Here is a 24,150-nt window from a genome sequence, read left to right on the forward strand (position 1 = left end):
TTAAAGTATCCACTTCATGGAATATTTCGCTGCCCTTACTGCGTCCAATTTGCGAAGAGTCTTCACATCCCGGATATATTTAACAAAGACTCCGGCAATTACACAAACTCCGAGAGGAGAAAGGAACCAGGGAGAGAAACCCGCCAAAAAAGACATAATTTTTCGCAAACGTTTTTATAGTGTTGTCATGTACGATTAATTGCGGCTCATTAAACTTTATACGGCTGCAGACGCCACAACGATTTCCGTGCCCACTCCAGCCTTCCGTTTTGGGGGCTTTTTGGGGGTTTGGGCGAGGAGGTCCCGGGTCACGATTCAGACAACCGAAACGGACCCTTGTTTTGGGCTTTGACCACACCCGAAGGATTTGCCGAATTTATTTACTGTGACTATGACTTAATTTCTTATATATTCCAAGAGTCAATTAAGCAGTAAAAATTGAGGTAAGAAAATTGTAAATTTTGGTTTTAAATCGCATTTAAATTGCAATGTCCATATCTGTGACAGAGGCGGTATTACACTATTACTTAATCCGGTATACACCGCTCTTTCCCAATCGAACAGAAGTCTCTGTAGTGTATGAATCGATTTAAAGCCGAAGCTTACATAGTATGTAATACATACTCTCAACTAGAGTACGAAATGGCTGCGAAATATTCATTGAACATTAGTGTTTATTATGCATTAGGCTTGGGATCAATAAGAAATATTATTTCCCGTATACTCACAAAAATAATTGTTGATTTTTTTGCTGACCAATTATTTCTACATAATAACCCATTTATCAACAGCGTATTTTATACAACTAATTTCGACTTTGAATACAACTATGTTTGAAACTTAAGGAACAAAGAGTGGGTCTTGGACCTGGGGTTCAACATTCCGGCTCTTTTAGAATCTTGATTAAAATAACCAATGACAAAGTATTCCGGAGAAATCACGACTTCAAATGAATATTAAAACAACGATAATAATTATAAAAACGGCAATAATTAAATTAAATTGTTTATTACTTAAGCATTTTTTACAACATACTGCCCAATTTATGAGTACGTCATTCTGAACTGATCCTAAAAGTATGCACCACCTTATTGGAACATTTAAAATGTACCTAGATGTACCTAGACATAATTTGCGACGTAAAGCGCCATCTATGATACAATTTGAAGAGCTAGGTTCGTAATTTTTGTCATAACATCTGTGAATTTCCCTTAGTTAACTCAACATAATCCCAAACCTGAATCTTCAAAAAAAAGAGTTTGCTCAAAAACAACTAAGAACAACAATTATATTTTGGCGAGTGAGTAAAAATATATAATTTGTATACAATATTGGCAGTTGTTGTATTATGTTACAAATGTGACGTTTTTATTTCAATCACTATTTTTCAGCCATACTTCTTTCAAATCGTTTAAGCATTTAATTAAGATACTGCAATTCCAAATTAATCTATTAAATGATATTTTTAACGACATTTTTAAGTTCATCACATAATGAAAGATGTTGGTACCTTTAATTTCCATTTTAAGCCAAGTTAAAAAAAATGTTATATATATGGAATATAACAATACAGGAATATTCCACAAGTAATACTAATAATAATTATATATATATAATAGAATATGTTTATAAATACCCCAAGATTAAAGCTGATCTTTTTCACTTAACCTCGATCAAAATATCAAATATTAACCAATTTATTGTTTAATATTCTTTATTAAATATCGAGTTTTCCTATACGTAAAATTCTTGCAATCATGTCAACTTTATTTTTTTTTTTTTTTTTTTTTTTTTTGGAAGTTTGGATTGCAATAAATGACTGTAAGGGGAATTGCCAACCCTGTACAATTTCAGTGATTCGATAACGAATGTTAGCGTTCTTTCAGTAAAAAGAGAACAGATATTAGATCGTCGTTCTTAAATTTTACCATAATAATTGGGTCTGACGCGGCCTTATGCACTTTTTCTGCTAAGTCTAAAGTCTCTCATCGGCTTTGAAATGAAATATTGCCTTCCAATTAAAACATCAAGTGACAAGCGTCAGGAAGAAACAACCAAAAAGGAATATAAGTATCGAGATGTCTGCATCGCATTTTAATTGTTGTGCCAATGGCTGCCATTTATTTATTTGTAGCGATCCTTACGGACAAATGCGGCTGCTGGCGACGACGAGCATTCAAAATGGAGGGGAAGCTGCATTTGGGCAGCGTTTTCGGAATGTTTTCAAATCAAATATCGGTAGTTGTCAATGGGGACGAGGGTCTGGCTAGCTGACGTTGATTGCCTTTGACTGCGTATTTATTTGTATGGGCCGTCTGTCAGTGGGTCTTTCAGTCCGCTGGTCAGTCGGTTTGGTTACATTTTTTCCGAGTTTGTTGCAGGCAGCTTTGTTTTGTTTCTGCTCTTTGCATGTTGCGTCATTTTCATTTTGTACACTATGGAGTTGTGTGTTTTACGCTTTTTGTCAACATTTTGTTTTCAGATACTTTTGTGGACTTTTTCACAGCATTCGCTGCTGCCTTTAATGAAATGTTTTGACTTCAATACCGCCCGACCAGCGTACGTACTTCAACACAATGTGTAAAAATCACTTGGGGATCTTCGAAATGAATTTTAAAGTTCAGTTAAAGTATTTCAATCGACGGTAGGCAGTTTTGTTAGATGTTTAGCAGACTAATCAAATGAACCTTTCGGGAGGACTTCAACTCGCAAGCACTGCAACTCCAATCTGGCTTTCCACTCACGGCACTCTAAACGTAATAAAGACGTTGCCCCTAATCACCTATGCATAGCTACCATCTCATCTACCAGGTTCGTCAATTGGTTTAATGACGCAGCGAAGTATGCAACAAAATAATGCAAGCAGGCTGACGAAGGACCAGGATCCGCAGCCCAACCCAGACAACATCTCATTCAGAGCCTTTCACTCGAAATGACTTGAACAGCTTGCACATTTATGCAACTCACTTCACACAATCGGATTGGGATTTGGTCTCGGATCACTGCAAAAATCACTTCCTGCAATGCATGCCGCCCACCTCCTCCTTCCACTGCCCATTGCAATGCAGTCAACTCTGAAATTGCTTGGATTGGCGTTTGTTTAGCCATTGTCGCAAGCCTCTCAGTTTTGCACCCTCTTTCCCACCGACTCTGGAAATCTGCCGATGTTGCACTTGACCAACTGGCAAAGAGCAATTTTAGTTCAAAAATTTTAATTGAATCTGAAGTGTCGAATAGGCGGCAAGAAAATCAATAGTAGTATAATCCGAGCGAGCACAGCGAACAACGAGTCTGATAGGCAATTGCTGAAAATATCACGGTAGCGCTGAGAAAAATCTAAATGGTCTACCATCAAACGATCACATTTTTATAAGCCTTTAACTTTTTCGTGATAATTTATTTGATTTCTGCATACAAACAACACATACTTTATAAAATTTAAAAGGGAATTGAATGTAAAGAAATCTGATGTCTTGTAAAGTACGACAAAATCACCATCCTGAAACCCTTTTAAAAAAACGAATTATTTACGAAAAAACATATCTCATTTATTCTTAAAGCTTGGGCACTTGCGTAGGTTTTTTTCCTTCGCCTATTCCTCAAACTTTTTTCTTTGGAACCTTGAATACCGATCCGATTTTTCCTTTGTCTCGGAGGTAATAAAATATACAAAAATTAGTAGAAAAAAAAACTAAAGAGACTTGTCGATTGAATTCGTCCCAATGATCCAATTTTAAATTGGTTGATAATCCTGCCGTTTGATGGTTTTATTCACAAATTGTAAAGTTTACATTTATGTTATGGCTAGCAACAGTTACAAAAAACTTTTATTTATAAATATGTTTAGTTGTACCTAAAAGATTCTTAAAAGTGTATTTAGTGTGAAGAAGAATGTTCCAACTTAAGGAAAAGTTTATTCCCATTTATTCTCCACTCTTCTCATCTAGATAGACTCTTATTATAGCTCATTTAAGAATTTCAACATAATAGCCTAGAATTTGAATATGGATATGCTTACCATTTAAACAGTTTCTTAACTCTATACTCGCACGTTATCAATGCTGATTTAAATTTCTTCACATTTTCCGCACCGCACTTTCTTAATTTTTCACTGCTCACTGTTAATATTTCATTTCTGGCCAGACAACTACAGTCTTGATTGCACCATTTAATTTGTTGACGTAATGCCTAACTTAACTAAGAAATTTTTGGAGAAAGCACCGGTAGTAATGGTATAGTCAACTACGATTTCTTATTTAACGTCCTAAACAAACACTGTACATTTCACAACCATTTATAGTTTAAGCGAGCGATGTTGGGAATTATGCATGATTAATTTGCCTTTAGCTTTTGCCCAATTGTTGCAGGAATCTAAATACAATATGCAATTCTAATTCTAACGAAAAGTTTAGCGAAGACTACGACTAACAAATTTATTTATTTTTCGGACCTCCTAACTAACGATATTTGGATCCATTCCGTTGAAAATGACTGGGTTACTTATTAAATATTAATATTGTCCAAGACCTAAAATGCTTTTCTGGGGATTTACTTAGGTCAGTTACGTCCGCGAATTCCCTGGCCTAGGTCAGTTTGTGTAGACGATATGTTTACATAGCCTGTTCAAGCGCTCAAGTACAAAATCGCGAACCGTACACACACGCACAGATAGGAAGACTGGGAAGTATTACTGGGAAAATGTTTGTTCGGATGCCGGCTCTTCGACGTTAGCAACCTTTCATGACCGTAATTCGCGCAAAACTGATCCTTAACGCATTCCGAAAAATTGTAAGCTCGCCATCGCTGGCGAATTGTGCAACGAGCACGAACCTATCCAACTGCACGAGTCCTTGGGGCAGCCGACGACGAGGCGAAGCCAGGACGACGACTTCGCCCGAGGACCTCTACGAACCGTTAGCCGGCAAATAAGGAGACAACTGTGCTGCGAAGTAGTAACAAAAGCAGCAACAGAAACATCGAAAATCTCAACAAATAAACGAAAAAAAAAGTCCTGCCACACTTAGATGCAAGTACAATAAATTATAAATTGATGAGGGATATGTGCAATTTAAAGCGAGATAAAGTTAACATGCTCCTATATTTCTAATTGAATTTGCATGGTATGCAATAGCATTTCCAGTTTACATGTACCAGCATCAGCTTCAAACATGTTGCCTTTTCGAATTCGCCTCAAACAAAATCCCTGGCAACAAGGACTCGAAAGTCTACACTCTCCGTAGTAATTTGAAGCTCATACATAAGCATTAACTGGGAGCTTTTTCAGGGCTCATCGAGAACAACCGTTTAATTTGCCGTTACTAAAATCAATGGAGATAATAGAAATAACTGGATACATTTAGAAAGATGAAGCCTATTATCCGTATTCGAATGTTGCATTTAACAGAACCATTAACTTCAAGAAAATATTATTTTTCTTTGTCCATTTCCTGTACTTTTGTGCTCACTCTTAAGCAATTCTGTAATAAATTAATTTTATCCCCTTCTCGTTATTAATATTTTGTTCAAGTGAAGTTCAACGAGTTGTAGGAATGTCAAATTAAATAAAGTTGCACTTTTAACCGGATATTAACTTCTTTGACATAACAAAGGCGGTGGATTTTGGTGGTTTCGTGTTGGTGAACTTCAATTTAAAATTTGAATTGCAGTTAGGGAAAATGTTTCTTTGTGTTTGAAAACAAATAACATCTTCTCTACAAAGAAAATAGGGCTAAAGATATATACACATAGTGTTTACCTTGCAATGATATGGATATATTCAACAGATATTTCAACAGAAAACAGAAGAGAATGCTATAGTTCCCCGACTATCAGATACTCAGCCAGTAGTTACCAGTTACTCAGCTAGTACAAAAGCGAACGCGAAATTTTATATTATTTCTGGCATATCGATAGATTTATTATACCAGTTACTCGTAGAGTAAAAGGGAGTACTAGATTCTTTGAAAAGGATGCAACATTCTTGATCAGGATCAATAGCCGAGTCGTCAGTCCGTCTGTCCGTATGAACATTCAGCATACAGATTCAAGTTTGTTGATCCATTTTTCCACGCCCACTCTTAAGCCCATTTAATTAGTGTTGTAAATTTCTATCGATTTGCCAAAAAACGTTATGCCAAGCCCACTCTAATGCCATAAAATCGCCAAGCCGGTCACGCACACACTTTTGAACAATTTTAAACCTTTTCTCATTTTATTCTCCAATATCTATCGACATCCCAGAAAAATTATAAAATTTTGCGTTCGCATACACACTATCTGAGTAACAGGTATCTGATAGTCAGGGAACTCGACTATAGCATTCTCTCTTGTATTTTATTTTATTTTTTATAAAGAGCTAACAATAAATTTTAATTAAGAGCTAGCGAAGTAATCCTGTTAAGATTGATTGGTGAAATTTTAAGGACATTTAATATGTTTGATGGTGTAGGATTTGAAAGGAGCTCTATTGGTTTGGTAATGTTAAAAATGTTCTATGGTTCCTAAGATGGATACAGGTGGACAAAAGCTGTTCCAGTGATAGGTTGTCTGTTGGGTTTGGTCGAGGTAGTGCTTGTGTGTTATTTGTGTGTTCCCGTGCGTGAGCCGTGTGATTTTTATTTGCCCTCTTCATAAGATCGAAAAATTTTATAAATTGAAAAAAGGTACCTGTTAAGATAATTTTGGTTGGATGTTTGCTACCAAGTTGAGGTTTTTGTGATATTGGTTAGGTATTTCTTGTAGTGTTCGTTTTTTATATATGTAAGTATGTCCTGCGTGTTAAGGTTTTCAAAAGTTGTAAGTGTTTGGTTGGTGGTCTTTGCTTGTTTGTTTTATTTTTGTGAGTTTCTTGGGCCTCTATAATGGCTAGAAGCTCTGCTGTGAAGACTGATGAAAAGTGGGATAGGATGTGCCGTTTGATAGGTTCAGTTTCGTAGGTGATAGCGAAGCTGGTAACGGGTTTAACAAGAGAGAATTCTATAGTCGTTACTTAACTAGTAAAAAAGCGAAATTTCATCACTTTTTTGGCACATCGAAAGATATTAGGAAATAAATGAGAAAAAAATTAAAGAATTATTCAAAAGCGTGAGCGTTGTCGTGGCCAAAGTGTATTTGTTCAATTAAAATTGGCAAGACAAACAATAAAACTAGGAAAAATCAAAACACTATATTCGAGTTCAGCGTCTCTCAGTTACCCGTTACTCAGATAGTCCAAGTTGGACCGAAAGTTTTCAAAATTTTTTATATATGTTTTGATATTTTTATTAGTTTTGTAAATTTCTATCGATGTGCCATTAAACGTATTGCCACTCTCACTCGTACGCCTAAAATCCGCCCAAAACTGCCACGCCCACACTTTTGCAAAATGTTTTATTACTCTTGTAAATTTCCATCGACTTACCGAAAAACTTTTCGTCACAAACCGCCCAAAACTTTTAAGCCCTATTCAACAATTTTGCAATCTTTTCTCATTTTATTCATTTATATTCATTTTATTCATTTCCACTAGCTGGGTAACGGGTATCTGATAGTCGGGGGAGTCGACTATCGCATTCCCTTTTGTTTTGCCCCTTGTGCAGGGTCCTGGGTGAACTTTGCCCTAGAAGCTATGGAAAAGAAAGTCTATTTTTGAACTTTATTGACATACAAAGACATTTGAGAGAGTCTGGCACCCTGGACTCCTATACAAAGCGAAGGGGTTGTTTCCGGCGCAGCCGGAACATTTCTCATCTCTGCTGATGCGTAATTTTAGTTTATACATATATACAAGTACGTATTGGACCCCAGCCAATACCTGCAGGTATATATATGACATTGCTGCAAACAGTCACCTAAATAAGATCAGGGTTCTGCAGGCGAAGGCCCCAAGAAGCATTTTTGGTGCTTGTTTCATGAGGACCATGAACATTGAACGCGATCTCCAGGTGCACGAACTCGGATAAGAACTCCCGGAATCGACTCAGTGTTCAAAATGCTGACCTTCGGACTAAAGACTCAAGCGAATTTGTTGTAAGTCCCCACATAGTTATGGGATCCTGAAATCTTTTCTATATATATATTTTTTCTCTCATTTTATTTACAATCTGTCTTAAAAAAGTATGACAATAAGTGAATTTTATAATTAATCTTAAATTAACAGAGGCAGTAGTTATCCATTAATCCCTACTACATACTCTATGCATAACATGTTTTAATACTTAATACCTATCCGGGAGATCTAGCACGTAAAATCTTTTAAGTCTTTTGACATTGTTATTATTATTTGCCAAACTTAAGGCTAAGTTATTTTCATGTGTTCTTAGGTTGCCTATATATTTTTTACTATGTTTTGCTATTTCTTCTTTAACATAAGGGATTCCTAAGTCTTTATGGATACTTGCATTTGAAATATAAAATTGAGCATTAACAATTTGTCTTAATATTTTTGATTGGTAGCGTTGTAGAATCTCAATATTTGAGTTGCTGGCAGTACCCCAGAGCTATATGCCATAAGTCCACACGGGCTTTAGTATAGCTTTGTATAAACGGACTTTATTTTCCAGAGTGTTTGCAGATTTTCGGCCAAGCAACCAGGTCATCTTCAAACTTTTTAAATTTAGTTGCTGGCGCTTTGCTTTTATGTGGTTTTTCCACGTTAGTCTGCGATCGAGGTGCAAGCCAAGGTACTTTAAGCAATTACTTTTCTATATGAGAGTACTATCTTTTTTTCTGGTAAGTTCCCCATCCCCATCCCGTTATAAAAATAATTTCAATTATTGGTATAATAAAGATATATTCTTAAGGAAGCCTTTAAGGAGTTAAGGCTTAATATAGATCGTCCTTATACTTATTAATAAGGGAGATTTCTTTACAATGTATGAAAGCTTTTGTCTCACCTAAATGAAGGCGAATTCGACTTCACTTTGTGTAGACTTTACGCGATAGAGAAAGAGTGAATCGGAAAAGTGGCAGTCGCAGAGAGAGATGGCTATCGAAGTCTCCACAAAAGCTTTGCCCAAGGGTATTACTTAGGGTTGAAACATAAAAATGAAGGCGATGCCGTAAAAATTGAATTTAAGTGTCGTATGGTATAAACAGAAGCAACAGGAGCATGCAGATCGTCAAATACACCACACAAATTAATATCAAATTTAAAAGACCATTGTTTCATTAAAAAAAACCAATGTTGAGCTTACACTTCTGAAGTCAAATAATTCAGACTGCCCCAATGATACAAATTGCAAATGCAATCAATGTCAAACACTCGAAGCCCGAATGCAAACACAGACACCCAGATATAATAACAACAAAAACATTCCAATGCAATTAGTTCACACGCACACACGCGTGCAAGTGAACGAGTGTAAAAACTACCACCACTCGAGAGTGATTCCCCGACCATTTTCACCACGCACGGAGCTTTAATCGTCCTGCCACACACACACACACACAACCCTCTAGCTAGCGAGCATACAAATAAAAAACCATTGCTTACTGTGGGGCGCTCCTTCTATTTGCTGAGCACGTCTGTTTGACTCTCTCTCGCCGGCCATGCGCACTGCTAGCTGCCCTTAACAGCGTCCTCGGACCAATCCGAAGCGTTGCTGAAAACTTTATGAGCTCGACCTGGACCTGCCAATCAGGACATTGCACATTTCCAGGCAGGCGCTGCACTCGTGCCCCTGCACTTGCACGCCGGTAGGCGCAATCGCGGTGCAGTGAACTTGAAGGGGGTTCGGAGTCCTGTTTGCCGCGCCCAAGTGTCGATTACTGGCATACTCGTTGGTTGCATATCTGTAGGCTCAATTACACGGGAATCCACACTCACACTCAGCCGATGCATGCGGAATCGGATTCGGAGGTGTTTGCTCTGCTAGGTGACAAATTTTCATGCCAACGCCTGTAAATATGCATGGATTTTTCCTGCTTTTCACTCCTTTTCCCATACACACTGCAAAACGAGGGTAATTGGGGTCGTTCTTCGTTTTCGTCGTTGTGCTGTGTTTATTTTTCGCATTGCATACTTCCAGGCGCCTCTGATTGCTGCTCCTTCCGTCTTCAGGGTCCTTCCTGGCCATTTATGATGACGTTTTGCTTCGGCTGACTCGCATTTCGCACGAGTGCCACTGCACTGCCATCTTGTTTGCTCTGAGGGTCAGGTCAGCATATTTGCCAAGCAAAATATATTTCTTTCATGCCAAGTGTGAAAATTGTCTTCCTCCGTTGCACTTTTGATTGCCGTTTTCCATTGGAGTGGCAGCAAGGGGCCTGGTAAGAAAGCCGGGCCAAATCAGAGCGAAGTGGTTAAAATCGTTGACAAGACATTTTCTATTCCTTCTGCGAGTCGAATGGAGATCTGAAGGCAATCAGGCTCACGAAAAGCAGCCCTGACTAGCAAGGACAATAGGGTTTGGAGAACGAACTCTACCTTAATTGGGGACTGAAAACATTAAGACGCCCTTAGAACGCCTATTCATATTGAATGCAAAGGTGGATCATACAATGTTCGAGTATGTATAGATTTAAATGATTTCACTTCCTTCAAAGCCAAGACACATCACAAGAAATAGTAATGAGCAGCCAGTGAAAGTATCGCATTGCAGTAAATGTACCGAATAAAGTATAGGCATTAAAGAACGAGCTTCTCTTGAGGCAGCTCACATAATTCGCAGAACTCAAGAAACCAAAGTCACACATAAGGGCAGTGGCGATGGTCACAGGCCAGAGTCTGCATCCTGGCGACCTACACAATGGGCAAGTGTCCTATTTGCCCAGCCCGCAGGAGGCAGAGCACGTAACTGCATCCGTAAATACATAGGGCAGTACACAGTCACAATCACAGCCGCACAAACACTCGTACCTGGCCCATGACAGCTGCAAGAACTAAAGCCCCGAGACGGAATTGAGTTAGAAGAGCCAAAGAGCTTAAAATCAAAAGTCAGACCGGCCTATGTAAATAAATGCAGTATGCAGTATGCAGGCGGAGACGGGACAGAGGCCGAGGACGAGGCAGCCGGAAATGGGGAAAGGCATTCAGTCACGGAGTGAAAGCAGAACGAGGAACAAACAGAAAACAAAAGGAGCCTAGAAGAGCACAGGACCCGGAGGAGCGAAGGCAAGACATTTATTTGGCCAACACCAGGACCCAGGAAGTAGGCACAGACCTCGTCGAACAAAGCTGGATGGCGCCTTAGTTTCGACAGACCCGATTCTGATTAAGCGCATAGGTCGTCGTCTGACTCGCAGTCCGAACCCAAGCCCATCCGTATCCATCTGTCGGTCTGTCACTTCGTCCGGCCATCGACTGTCGCAACCGCAGGAGGAAAATGGGGGAAAAATGCAGAAAAACTGAAAACGCCAACAAATGGCTAGGCAGTTGGTTTTTGTCTGCTTTTTTCTCCGTGCATTGTTGCAATGTAACGGCGTAAGCAGAATTACGTGCAATTGTTTTCTGCAGTGGTTCGTGCACATAAATGCGGCATTCGGGACTCGGGACTTGGAGCTGGGCTCTGCGCTGGGTAAACATAGACACGTTGACTGCATCTCGGATGAGCCCCACGAATGACTGACTGCCTTGTTGAATGCTCGCAGCAGAACAAGACTGTGGATTCCCTGCCTGGGCAACCAGGAGATTAAAGGCTTTAAGGCCAAATATGGAGTGCGAGTGTGTTAAGCAAGGAACTACGGATAAGTTAAACAACTAAATCCATTTGCCATTTAAGTGCCTATTTTTGGAATTCAATAAAGTATTGCTTCTCTCTTTATTCATAAATTCAATAATGCTTTTTCAATAATAATTCTCGAAAGTCAATTTAGCGTTCATATAACTGAACACCAGATAGGATCCTAAATTGCGGAATATTACTCTATGATGGCATATATGGCATATCCCAGTGACTAAACGACTAGGATTCTGCGAGTATTTCCGTAAAAACAATACTTCACCCATAAATTCAACAACGACACTAAAATCCATTCAGTTCGAAAACTAATTTTGAATCGCTTGTAGCTCGGAACTAATTACAAGTTTAGTTCGGCTGAACAATTAATGCTCAGAACGAGTAGCTCAATTTTGTAAATGTGCAGATTGTTTACTCGATCCATTCAAATATTTAAAGTAACATGCACTGATGAGCAGCTGCAATTAACATGATCATATCAGGTATCTTTTTGGGCCAAATATGCAAAGGTTTTAGAAAATGTATATTATTTTTTAATTCAATGCTGGTCTTTAAAGGTCTTTAAAATAATGACACTTATCAATATTGTTATTGATAACACTTAAAATTTGGCTTTTAAAATACGAAAGCAGTGTTAGGTGCAAAATAAAAAAAATCCGCTCTTGATAGCTCTTAAAAATGTTTTGCTCTGATCATAAATGTCGATTTTTACACAAAGCCGACACTTATATGCTAAAGCTTTTGACACACACCTTAGTAAAAGTCAACACTCCAGCAGACTCCGTTTTTAAAAATGGCAAAGGTAGTTCTTAGTATTTCGATGTCATTAATATGTCTTATAATCGTGCCAATACCTGTGGTAAGTAGTACTCACTAAGTACTCCGGGATCTGAACTGCACTTAGTAAATCACACTTTGAAATGTTTTAGACGAATAAAATCCTATTGCTGGAGAGTCAGTGTGGCAACTTTAATCGCAGCTATTTTTCCAATTTTACGATGTTTGTAAAAAACTCTCAGATGAATATGGAATTTTTCTTGTTACGAGTTTTGGTTCCGGGTGTCACAATGGATATTGAATTCTTTATTAGCATGCAAAACTCCTATGGGTTTCAGAAAATTTTCCAATATACCCTGGATATGTGCAGCCTTCTGGCACAGAGAAGGAACAACATGTTCAAAAAATGGTTTGCTACATTCTTCGATTCCGGTAACTTTAAAAAATACTGCCCGGTCGAACCCAACTTTTACTACCTGAAGAACTACAACTATAACACACTGTTTATTCCGAAGTTCTTGTATGCAGGCAAGTATAGAGTAAAGTTCGACATGAACCAGTTAAGGAAAATAGATGGTGTCCGGTACTTTCTGGTGGGGTGTGCCTTTGAAGTTGAAATAAAGTAAGCAATGACTAATTCCCTTAATTTTACATGTGGCCATCAATTAAAATTAGTTTAGTCTGGTTTCCGTCTGGATGGAAATGTATTTTAGGCATCATTATTCGCTCGACATCAGCATTGAAATGTTGAAAGTTTGCACTCTTGTCTCCATCATATTTGTCCACAAACTGGCTATCACAGGGGCAGTGAGTATTTATTAATTAATCGTTATAGATCATGCTTAAGTAATGTTTATAATCTTCGTGGGACAAAGTCATCCCTCATCTTCCAGGCGGGAAAGTCCAATTTCAGTCCGACGTATTTTGAAAACTTCACCTTAGAAATTCAAAACAACACATTGTTTATGGATATGACCACCTCCAAGCCGATTCACCGCGGTCTCAAGGTCCTCCTCAACACTCAGATCAGCCTTGACAAAGGCAGGAGCTATCAACGCCTTTTCGCCCATATCTTGGACACCTGTGGTGTGGTTTCCTCGGTGAGGGGAAACCTCTTTAAGAGCTGGTTCGATAGTATGCTGAAGCACGGGAACTTCATGGTCAACTGCCCTGTTCCCGCTGGTCACTACTTTTTGAGAGATTGGAAGCTGGACTCCCACTTGGTTCCTCACTATATGCTTCCAGGAGATTATTGTATCACTGCTCACTTTTTCTTTGGTAAGCACAAGTCAAAGCAAGAGGAATTTTTTCTCGACTTGGAGGTCTATGCCCTTTTAAAAGCATCCTAGTTATTTTATTGTATATAATTCAGCCAATTAATTCGGGATCATAAATAAACGAAAAGGAGTACCAAGTTCTAAAAATAGGCATTGAAAATGCGCCATTTTGAAGTAATTAAAATCCAATTAGCGAATCAACTTGTGCAATCGAATAACATGGCACCGTTCGGAAAACATTGTCGCTGCACTCAGACCTCACATCGGAAGTACCAATGTTGAAAATTGTGTGTGTCCTAATGGTAATATTCGTATCGCAGGCAGTGGTAAGCACATTTCAGCAAGAAAGCCGATCCTGAACGTAATTTACGACGCCTCCTACAGTCCAGCTCGGTGACCCTGAACCGCGTACAGTGCGAGAAAAACGCAAAATTCTTCGCCACCCTAAACGTGACGTCTGTAAATAGTACGATCTACGCGGATATAGAGCTACTCCAAGCACTCAAGGCGGGCTTCCGAGGACACGTCGATGTACAACTCCGTCTCAGCAATGCCAAAAAGTTCCAGAGTCTGGTCCAAGCGGACACCGACTACTGCGAGCTCCTCTCGACCCTCAAGGACTCGCTCTTCCGGCGCTGGATCAAGAGCGTATCCAAAAACAGCAATTTCATGGAGAACTGCCCTGTTCCGGCGGGGCACTACTACCTAAAGGGGTGGCACGTCGAGATGGGCCTGGTGCCCTCCTATCTACTGAGTGGCGACTACCTATTAAGTGCCCTGGTTTACTACGGGAAGTATCGGTCCAAGAAGCAGATGTTCCTTGTTCGGTGCATGGTGGAGGCAACTATGCATAACAAATAGAAACGAGTTCAATGTTTGGCTTGTGAGTGTGTAATTATATGATTCAACAGCTTGGCCAAATAATCAATCTATCACGCAATTCAAACAGAACAACAATCCGATCAAATGGCTTTAATTGCAATAACTAAAAATCAGTTGTGTTGGTGTGTGGCAATGATCAAGTTGACATTACCACGCAATGTGTGCAGGGAAACTCGTACCCTTTGTTCTGGGATGTGTTGTTGTAACTGTTGTCATAAAGCAGAGCGTGGTGAGTCAATGAGTTTTTCTGCAAGGTCCATTCAAGAACATGCTAATTAGGGCCCCAGAATGACCTTCAGGGCCGGTGACTGCACATACAACAGATCGACTTTCTCCAACTTCAGTATCCAAATAATCAAGACAAAAGTAATCATGGATATGATTTTGGTCACCACTCTACGACAGGGCCTGAAGGCGCACTTGAGCTTCGAGTTCCGCCTGACCAAGGCCAAACCCTACCAAAGTGTCTACCAACACGATATGAACTACTGTGCTTTGATCAAGGGCTCTCAGGAGTCGATATATCGACGGTGGTTTACGTCCATGCTGAAGGTGGGAAACTTCGCTACGAGCTGTCCCATAAGAGAAGGATACTATTACTTGCATGGCTGGACCCTAGATGCGAACAATGTGCCATCCTTTCTCTACCTCGGTGACTACCGAATCAGCGGATCCTTCTACTACGGCAGGTTCAAGAAACACTTATACAATCCCCTACTGGAGTGCAGTGTTGAAGCGGTGTTAAACTAAAAGTTACTTTAGTTACTAAACCATTGGAATGAACGATCGCGTATTGGATAAATGGATAGTCAGGCTCCGATACGCTGGATAATTAAAATATATGGATCAGACAAAAGTATTTATTGAAGCACTTCTCTTCACTTCTCTTCTTGTTTATTGCGATGGCTCGGCCTATATGGATCTCGCAATTAGCCAGGCTGGAGATACCGTTGTGCCTGGCCATTGCTCTTTTCTCGATCAGGGCGGTGAGTACTTTATACTGTGTGGTACTCAAATTCTTAAGACCAGGGTTGCTTTTCCTAGGAAGGTAGCGTCAAATTCATAGCCGGCGAGAGCCGGTTCAACAGAAAGTACTTTGAAAACTTTACGTTCACTATTCGCAATGATAAAATCTTCCTGGACATGTACCTGCGAAAGCCTCTGGTTAGGGGCTGGAGAGCCAGACTGGACTTCAGGACTCGCGTAGGCAACTCGAAAAGTTTCCAGAGTCTCTTTTCCACCAGCATCGACGTGTGCAACATCGTGAACGCCGCCAAGATCAACCTGTTTAAGAAGTGGTACAAGAATCTTTTGAAGTACGGGAACTTCCTCCGCCAGTGTCCTCTAAATGCGAGCCACTACTACTTGAGGGACTGGCAGTTCGGGGAGGGCTTGGTGCCTCCTTTCATAACCAGTGGATCGTACCGATTGGAGACGTATAACTTTTTTGGAAAGTACAAGGGCAAAGACGAGGACTTCATAATGAGTTGTACGGCCGATGCTATCATATATATCTGATGCACTGATTCCGATGGCTAATGGCTTGGAAATAAAAATGCCATGCTCGTGACCGTCATTTGTAATTGATTTGAGAGCTTTCATTTGGGTTTCATCGAGGGCATAAAAATGTGGAAATTGCTTACGCTCTTTCTTCTTGTACAATTGGTATTCAAAACCGAAATTGTCGTCGGGGTAAGTCAACTCGTGAACCTTATACAAAATTCCTCAGAAAATTTTAATTTAAGGAGCGCAGTGTAGAGTTTGTTACCGGCAACAGCAGCTACAATCCGAAGTATTTTAAAAACTTCACGATAACCATAGCTAACAACACAATGAATATGGACATGCACCTGAACCGACCCATTCAGAGGGGTTTTAAGGCCCATGTCGACATTCTGCTACGTCTGGCCAACGCCAAGAACTTTCAGTCCATGTTCAGCCAGAAGAGCGACGTGTGCGCCGTAACATCCAGTGTCAAAAACAGCCTGTTCAAGAGCTGGTTCAAGGACATGAGCAAGAACAGTAACTTCATGTACAATTGTCCGGTGGAGGTGGGCCACTACTACATGCACGACTGGCGCATGGGGTCCTCGATGACCCACAAGTTTCTTATTCCTGGCGAGTATCGCGGCAAACTCACATTCTTTTACGGCAAGTACGGAACCAAGTTATTCGAAGAAGCACTGAGCCTGACGATCGACGCCATCCTGTCCAACTAGTCCACTGACACCTGGCGTTACGCGTAGAATCAGACTACTGCTCCCAGATCTTTGAACATCGTAAATCAATTACTAAACGCGTATACCAACAATGGCCTTTTTTTATTTGTGTTGACCAATATGTAGTATGAAATATATTTGCGTTTGCGACTATGAATTGTTAAATGGAGTTAAGGGAAATCGTTAGCAGGGGCATATGGACATATAATCAAAGCTTTCATATATCCACTTTGTGGTATTGATATGATCTATTAAAATAGGTTTCTATCATTTTTAAATATTTTCTCTAAAAACTAATAAGATACGAGATCTGATGACTTAAATGCCAACACTTTATTCCTAAATAAAATATTTATTAAACTAGCAGCAGCGGATAGTTGTGTTTTGTGCAGGATGTCTACTCGATGCAAGGATGATGCTAACAACTTCCGCTCTCACTCAGCGATAATCTTCAAATCATTTTCAGAATGTCTGCACAAATATTAGCTGCAATTTTATGGCGAGAAATAATAATATCCTGAACAAGACGGCAACATGTTGCACGGCGTTCGCTTGTGTTGATTATCGATGCAGCGGAAAAAGAAGACATTGAGCATTCAATTTGGCTCTAATGTCCTTGCTGTCACACTGGGAGCGCAGATGTCGCATACAGCAAAGAAGTTGTAAAGAGAATGGTGAAAAAAGAAATTGGTAACTTTAGAATCGTTTCCCTACGTTCTGCTTAACGTGTGACTTGCCCTTGGAGCGTTTATCTTTATTGCTTCCTAATTGCTGGCCGAGGCACATCCAAAATGATTCGCCCCAGGCCTCATGCTCGCCAATTTGTTCGGATTCCCGCTGGTATAATTATACGATGTGTGGTGTGTGGTGATGATTGCTCCCTCTAAAACGCATCCCCCGATTTATCCGCCCTCACTCGAATTCTGGCCCTGACAACCCCGCAGGCATGTCTGATGACTAATGAGTGTGGACCAGAGGACGAGTGAGAGCCAGGTGAGCTCTGGCCTAATTAGTTCAACCGCCCATCCAGCCATGTAATTGGGGGCCTTTGAATACAGGAGAAGAATGGCTTGCAGATGATTTAATTTGTAGAAAACCCATCCTGCTTTGTTTAAATCTCATAAGTCCCACCGAGTGGCTTTTGGGCGGCCAATGCGATGCCCCTTTGTAAATCAATTTCATGGCAAACAAACATTAAACGTTATTTAAGACAAAGCTCAGCAACTGCGACAAGTATAATGATGGCAATTTCCTTGAGTACACGACTTCACTTCTTCAGTTTTCCTCACCGTGCCCCCAGCTCGCCCGGATTGCCCCTGCATTTGTTTTAAATCAGCTCCGACTGCACTGGTCTCAAGCTCGTTCTTCGCCGGGCTCCTGCAAATATAAGAAAATGCTCCCTGCTCCCACTCCATTCCGGAAGTGCAATTGATGGGAAATACGACGAAAAAGTACCCGTGGCATCCTTGGGAGCGCGTGCGAACGTGTCGAGAGGACCTGGACAAAGGACGCGTCGGGCGGTCGAGGGCAAACTTGTCGATGGAAAAATACTATGTTCCCAAACTATTATTGACAGTGTTGAAATTATTTTGCGCTTAGACGGCGCCCTCGTATAAATCGCAGCTTGCAGCGCGGCCAGCCACGTTCCGGGCAGAAATCCGTGTCCGTGTCGGTGGCTATATCCGTGTCCTTGTTGGAGGACTCATTAATTTATTTATGCGAAATGCACGTGCAACGGTTTACTCGATTGGAAGTGAGAAATTGTGTTAGCCAGTGGAGATTTGAGCTTTTTAATGATTCATTGCCTTTTAATGTGGCCACTTGATATCGGCGCAGCCTTCCTGAAAAAGCGAATCCCGGGTCCACTTACTTCATTTTTATGTCGACGTAGAAGATTGTTTCTGTCAAATTGACGCTGTTCCAGTCCCTAACATAAACACTAGAGTCTATGCGAAAGCTGCCAGAGCGAATGAACCGTGGAATAGTCTCCTTTTCCGATCGAATGTTGCGCATATAGTAGTTGCCCTGGAAAGTGGCAGTTAAGCTACTCGTAATTCATTCATTACAACGATGAGATACAGTACCTCCCTGAGTGGACAGTTCCGGGGCATATTGGACTGCCTGAGGATGTTGTTCATCCAGAAGTTGATCAGGCTGATGCCCTTTCCCCTGCCCATCACCTGGCATAGATTCACGTTGTAGGTGAAGACGTCCCGGTACGATTCTCCGCTTTTAGACACACGCTGTCCTATTGTAGCCTTAAGCCATACATCCGCCGTGATGTTCCGCGCAAGGTTCAGGGTAATGTTGATCGTGGTGTGGTCCTGACTGATCGCAGCCTCGTATAAGGATATGTACTTGCTGTTGTGGTTGGCGACAATTTTCCGAAAAAGCAAAAAGTTTAAGGTCTGAGGGAAAGTAGTAAGCGAAGAGTAAGAAGCTCTAATGTGGCGAGATCCTACCTTTTGGCCTTCAAGAAATCTGCTCACCAAACAAAGTATTATCCCAAATAAAAGTACTCTGCGGATGAGCAACATTGTTTGATATGGAACACCAATATTGCGCTGACTAAATTTGATTTAAACTCACGCTCCTCAGAGCTTTGTTAGTGATAAAGCCATTAAAACCCCATCAGTTTTCCATTTGCGGAACCGCTCATTTTTTGATCTACCCATGTCGGAATTCGATATCGGAAAAAAGTCCGTGCGTCGCTAATCAAACCGTAGATCCACACAGGTGGCTCTCGAGCCAGGATTCTCGGCGTAATTAAATTGCAGGATTGTTTAAAAGTTTACCCAACCCACTCAGCTCCACCCAACGCCCTTTGCATCCCGTGCTGCCCATATAATTCGCTAGGAAACGACGCTAAAAATATGATAAATTACCGCTTAACGGGCAGCTGCAGTTGCCTGCCCGACAAGGCAGCATAAATTCAAAAAGGGCCGCTATTTGCTGCTAACCAAATCTTAATTATAAATCTAAAGGAAGCACTTGCAGCCGAAAAAAGTAGGATGAAATTACCGCAAGCGCAGTGCGCCCTAGGATGTCCGAGGAGCTGAGGGAGGAGCAAAATGATGATTTAATAGAATGGTCTGCGGGCACCGCCAGCTGGCTGCCGTGTCCTGTCGGCTGAGCCGAATGAATGGGCACCCGAAAGCACTGGGAGGTGCGGGCGGAAATGACTCCATAAGCTGCTGCAACCATAAACCGGAAGTTAACAGACTTTCGCTGATGTGGCACTTTCATGGCACTGCTGCAGAACACCAAGACCCGGACACCAGGACACGAGGACACAAGGACACACGGGCTCGGAGCCGGCTGGACTGAGCCGACACGCTCGGCGGGCAGTCTGCGAAATTGTGACGGCGCATGGCCGCAGGATAATCAAATAATTTTTTTTTCCGCTTCCTCCTATCTTTTGCTGGAAGACCTCGGTTTTTTCCGAGTTTTCTCTGTAACAGCTTAAATTATTGTTGCAACATGCCACAAAATGCTAATTGCCGCATACGATACGATCGAGGGGACTTGGTGTTCCGTCTGGCTCGGTCTTGGAACCGGCAAACTTTTTCGAACTGCAACTGTCATTGATTTTGCCTCATATTGGCAGTTCCCATTTTCTCAGATGCTTTTTTGCTGCTCTTGGTCGGCGCTTATCGCCATCTGTCAAAGGCTGGCAAATTGGCCTGCACATTAATAAATCACCCGCAAAATGTCGGACAAAAGTTTGATATCGAACCAAAGGTGCACATGCCTTCATGAACAATAGAGCCGTTAAAGTTACAGTGAATAAATGATAGGCTATCCGTTTGGCCAGTGATTTCAACGCCATTAAAACCATTTTCTCGATTTCGTAACACAACAATGGTATGCTCAATTTCCCTTGCAAATGTTTACGCGCAAAGAAATTTGAACAACATGGATAATTGCAAATGAATCGGAAGAGCTACACGTATTACACAGTATTTCGTTTTCCAAATTAGGGTCATTTGGGGAGTTAAGCACGCATTGTGCACTGGCCTGATCCACATGGGATCATGACAATGACTTTAACCGACTCACAGGGAGTCAATAATGAATCAAGAGAGGACTCTGAATAATTGCCACCAGCCCGAGTCGCAATCCCCGCTGACTTCCACTTTGGAGCGTTACCATACACGTAGAAAAAGTCGTGGCAAAGAGCAGCCGGCGCTCGGAATAAAGACAAGAATCATCGTTGATTTGAATTGTGATTAAAATGCAGCGTATAATTTCCACCCCTGTTCCTGTACCCGGACGGCGGTTCCTGTTCACTGGGTGTCTGAGGCGCTGACTCCGAGTTGGCAGCATGTGCGCCCAAGGAGCGGGAGCTTCTTCTCCAGAAGAAGTTTTGTGCCTCGCTTCACACTTTGTCTGACTGTGCACAAATTCCTTGGAGGGAATGCGGCGAAGAAAAATTGCAAAAACCGCAACTCGTGTCGACTTGATGTTAGAATAATGAAGAGGCAAAACTTTTGCGCAAGGCATGTAATTTTTCGCAGTGACAGCCGGCAGTAGACCCGCCCTTCTACTTCATACAAATAGCACCCGCGTTTCCCCCACCGGAACCAGAAGTTGTCATTCGTTTTGTGCATTTGTTAAAAAGTTACAGCTGAAAAAATGAAAAAGAAGCGGGAAGAAAACCACAGCAGAGCGAAACAAAAACTGCATGGAAACTGCTGTTGCAGTCTCGCTTTTCTTAACTTTCCGCATGCTAGGCCTATGCCTTGGCTGGACCCTGGCCTGTTCCGGACCGCCCCAAACTCCCACATAAATCACGGCGGGCCGAGACCCAGACAGACCCCAAGTCCGTGTCGGAATCAGAACCAGAATCGGAATCGTTGTGAGGGTCACAGTCGGAGTCCGAAACAGTCGGAGGCCGCGTAATAAATGCGAACAATGACACAATTGATTGGCCAATTACGTGCGCTTCGGGGTGATTATGACGTTACGTACCGTTAGCCGACGCACATCAAGCCCCACTCGGACTGCACAGACATCGAACGGTGGGCGATGGGTGGTGGGCAGTCGAGGAGTCCTGGAGGGGGGGGGGAGTCCTAGGGGTTGAGCCTGCCATGCCTGACTAAATTTACACAATTAAATGCGTGAAATTCGTTTGAATAATTGAGCAATTTTTCGGACACTGCGTTGCAATGGTGAAGCAATGTAGCATAAGAGGGCTTTAAGAGTTCATAGCTTTAAGGACGTGCGAGGTTACCCGCTAAGCAATTATTAATTAAAGTCTCCAACGATAAAATTGCCTTGAATTCAAGTCAACAGAGGATGCGACTCTGCGGATGCACAAAAAATCGCCGAGAATGAACACTTTATGGCCAGTGGTCGAGATGCGAAAGAAAGCCGCAGCTAATTTATTTGCACGCTGGGCCATTTATGCGACACAGCAACGCGGCCATGGCCAGAAAAGCATCCGCAGCAGCCAGGAACAGCCAGAGGAGTAGGAGCAGCAGAAGGGCAAAGCACGCCATTGTGCAGTGGCTCGTTTAAAACGCTGATTCAGTTTCATCATTAACCAAATTAATATGGCAACGCGTCGCCTCAGACAGCCATCGGAATTGAGGACCCGATTCCGCGACCCCGAACTTTTAACCCCTTCTCGATGACAATCGATGCGCATGCAAATGCGGATGTGGATGTGGATGCGGCGGACCATGTTCTAGTCATTGTCCGTCCAAACGATGGCCATGTGGTCGTCCATTGCAGGGCACTTGAAGTTTATCGCTATGCAGAGCCGTGCCACGCGGCGTATGCGCAATATTCGAGGACATCAATTTTTATGCGCCTCCAGTGTGTGCACATGGATCGCTTGCAAGCGGGGAGGGGATTTTGGCTAATTTGTCCGTCACATTACGCTGGTTAATTGTGCATGGAAATGGGATATAGCTGGCTTAAGCCAACGTGCCCAGTGGCTGCCATAATGGCTCAATTTGGGACTTTATCGATGGCACAGCTTATCGAATACATGATGATTTACCCAGGTCATGCTCTTTGATGCCACTTTGCCAGGTTATGAATACCGCCCAGCTCCCATAACCCATTCCCATCACATCCCGCACTGATTGCAATTGCAGGATATTTCCTGCTGCTTACTTTTCGGCTGCGACCCAAGCCAACAGTTTATTTAGTGTCTCTGGCAGCAGCCGCGTGGAATTGTGATAATATTTGCGAGGAAAAGTATTTACATTTGCCTCAAAGTTGGGCGCTGAAGCAGTTTCGTTTGTTTGGAGGGGCGTGCCGGGCCAGAATAGCATCTCAGTGCCAAACGAGCAGGAGGAGTTAGCCCTGCTTTCTTGCTGGCTTGACTGCCACGCAATCACAGCTTTCGACATTTTACGAAATTGTATCGGCGTCGAAGTTTTCTTTGCCGCTTATTTGTTTGTTGTTGCGCACTCGTTTTCTTTCCTGGATAGAAAGAAAGAGCCCTGCGCGAAATAAGAAAAGTTTTCCTTTATTTAAACAAATTTTTGGCGTAGACATACGTGGCAACTCCTCTAAAGTTTTCGAGCTAAAAATTCTTTTGATAGCGGTCAAATGAATTGCTTCCGCAGGAGCAGATCATTGCCGAGCAAATTGGCATTCCCCCAGAGCTCAAAAGTATTCCCATCGCCGCAACTCGACTCAAGTGGTCTAATGTGCCAGGAAGCGACGGCTAGTCGTTAGCCTGGAAAAATATTGTCTAATAAGGAGCCGGGAAGCTGGGCGACCAATTAAATTTCACCCGCATCAATAATCATGAAAGCAAAAATTGCCAAAAGCCTCGACATGCCTATAAAAAATATCCTCTTCCCCCGTATTACGCGAGTACATCCAGCAGAAATGCCACATAAAACGAAAGCGCGGAATTAAACGGCGACAAGGGGAGGAGCAGATGGAGGCCACCGGTCCCAGGCAGACTTGAAGTCGACAAGCGTGTAAATGATATAAATTCAATTTAATAAAATTGTTAAAATCGCAGCGACGAACGGAACGAGCTGTGGAAATACTTTGCGCGCAGGTGAGCTGAAAATTGCTGTGAAATTTTAGTGCCCTGGCTAGGAAGTCGATGCCAGGACTCTAAGGTCTGCCTGCCTGCCTTCATCCTGGCGGAAGGCAAAGGCGGAAATACGCGTGAAAATTCCTAGCAATTATTTCACACAAAGTATTGAAGTGAGAGTCCCAGTAGGAGTAGGAGTGCGATGGCAGTATTGTGTCCTGTCGCCTCTCCGTCTGGCTCGACGACTTTTCCGTCGTCATCGAGCATTGTGTTGTCAGTTCAGAAGGATAGCGGCACAGCTGGAGGAGGAGGAGGGCTGTGGAAGAGCAACA

General features: G+C 41.9%; 8 protein-coding genes and 1 long non-coding RNA gene across 10 annotated transcripts in view, besides 5 other annotated features; 7 read left to right on the forward strand and 2 right to left on the reverse strand.

The window, feature by feature from the left end:
- CG14459 (uncharacterized protein) overlaps nucleotides 1-4,740 on the reverse strand; it is a 64,803-nt gene extending 60,063 nt beyond the window's left edge. For both annotated transcript variants that reach the window (NM_001369979.1, NM_001369978.1), the window contains exon 1: nucleotides 4,019-4,740. The gene's annotated coding sequence lies outside the window, so the exon portion shown is untranslated. The remainder of the gene's footprint in view (nucleotides 1-4,018) is intronic.
- A 1,063-nt stretch (nucleotides 4,741-5,803) lies between these two features.
- Nucleotides 5,804-5,915: a mobile genetic element.
- A 61-nt stretch (nucleotides 5,916-5,976) lies between these two features.
- Nucleotides 5,977-6,328: a mobile genetic element.
- Nucleotides 6,329-7,248: 920 nt separating this feature from the next.
- Nucleotides 7,249-7,562: a mobile genetic element.
- Nucleotides 7,563-7,585: 23 nt separating this feature from the next.
- Nucleotides 7,586-7,947: a mobile genetic element.
- A 121-nt stretch (nucleotides 7,948-8,068) lies between these two features.
- Nucleotides 8,069-8,680: a mobile genetic element.
- A 2,024-nt stretch (nucleotides 8,681-10,704) lies between these two features.
- Nucleotides 10,705-11,294, forward strand: lncRNA:CR45381 (long non-coding RNA:CR45381). Its single transcript, NR_125046.1, has one exon. It is a non-coding gene; the product is annotated as a long non-coding RNA:CR45381 (long non-coding RNA).
- A 1,156-nt stretch (nucleotides 11,295-12,450) lies between these two features.
- CG33766 (uncharacterized protein) lies at nucleotides 12,451-13,060 on the forward strand (the record flags this gene model as incomplete). Its single annotated transcript, NM_001031969.1, has 2 exons — nucleotides 12,451-12,513; nucleotides 12,587-13,060. The coding sequence occupies 2 exons, from the start codon at nucleotides 12,451-12,453 to the stop codon at nucleotides 13,058-13,060; spliced, it is 537 nt and encodes a 178-aa protein (NP_001027140.1).
- Nucleotides 13,061-13,130: 70 nt separating this feature from the next.
- On the forward strand, nucleotides 13,131-13,783 carry CG33767 (uncharacterized protein; the record flags this gene model as incomplete). The annotated part of the gene is made up of 2 exons (NM_001031970.1): nucleotides 13,131-13,241; nucleotides 13,328-13,783. The coding sequence occupies 2 exons, from the start codon at nucleotides 13,131-13,133 to the stop codon at nucleotides 13,781-13,783; spliced, it is 567 nt and encodes a 188-aa protein (NP_001027141.1).
- Nucleotides 13,784-13,986: 203 nt separating this feature from the next.
- On the forward strand, nucleotides 13,987-14,572 carry CG33768 (uncharacterized protein; the record flags this gene model as incomplete). Its single annotated transcript, NM_001031971.2, has 2 exons — nucleotides 13,987-14,037; nucleotides 14,096-14,572. The coding sequence occupies 2 exons, from the start codon at nucleotides 13,987-13,989 to the stop codon at nucleotides 14,570-14,572; spliced, it is 528 nt and encodes a 175-aa protein (NP_001027142.2).
- A 178-nt stretch (nucleotides 14,573-14,750) lies between these two features.
- Nucleotides 14,751-15,343, forward strand: CG33769 (uncharacterized protein; the record flags this gene model as incomplete). Its single annotated transcript, NM_001031972.1, has 2 exons — nucleotides 14,751-14,819; nucleotides 14,873-15,343. The coding sequence occupies 2 exons, from the start codon at nucleotides 14,751-14,753 to the stop codon at nucleotides 15,341-15,343; spliced, it is 540 nt and encodes a 179-aa protein (NP_001027143.1).
- A 152-nt stretch (nucleotides 15,344-15,495) lies between these two features.
- CG33770 (uncharacterized protein) lies at nucleotides 15,496-16,111 on the forward strand (the record flags this gene model as incomplete). The annotated part of the gene is made up of 2 exons (NM_001031973.2): nucleotides 15,496-15,579; nucleotides 15,638-16,111. The coding sequence occupies 2 exons, from the start codon at nucleotides 15,496-15,498 to the stop codon at nucleotides 16,109-16,111; spliced, it is 558 nt and encodes a 185-aa protein (NP_001027144.2).
- Nucleotides 16,112-16,219: 108 nt separating this feature from the next.
- Nucleotides 16,220-16,812, forward strand: CG33771 (uncharacterized protein; the record flags this gene model as incomplete). Its single annotated transcript, NM_001031974.3, has 2 exons — nucleotides 16,220-16,297; nucleotides 16,354-16,812. The coding sequence occupies 2 exons, from the start codon at nucleotides 16,220-16,222 to the stop codon at nucleotides 16,810-16,812; spliced, it is 537 nt and encodes a 178-aa protein (NP_001027145.3).
- A 1,866-nt stretch (nucleotides 16,813-18,678) lies between these two features.
- On the reverse strand, nucleotides 18,679-19,349 carry CG33772 (uncharacterized protein; the record flags this gene model as incomplete). Its single annotated transcript, NM_001031975.4, has 3 exons — nucleotides 18,679-18,837; nucleotides 18,897-19,220; nucleotides 19,275-19,349. 3 exons carry the CDS (start codon nucleotides 19,347-19,349, stop codon nucleotides 18,679-18,681), a joined length of 558 nt encoding a protein of 185 aa, NP_001027146.4.
- Nucleotides 19,350-24,150: the final 4,801 nt, after the last annotated feature.

The sequence above is a fragment of the Drosophila melanogaster genome, chromosome 3L, assembly GCF_000001215.4.
Source record: "Drosophila melanogaster chromosome 3L".
Taxonomy (NCBI): Eukaryota; Metazoa; Arthropoda; class Insecta; order Diptera; family Drosophilidae; genus Drosophila; species Drosophila melanogaster.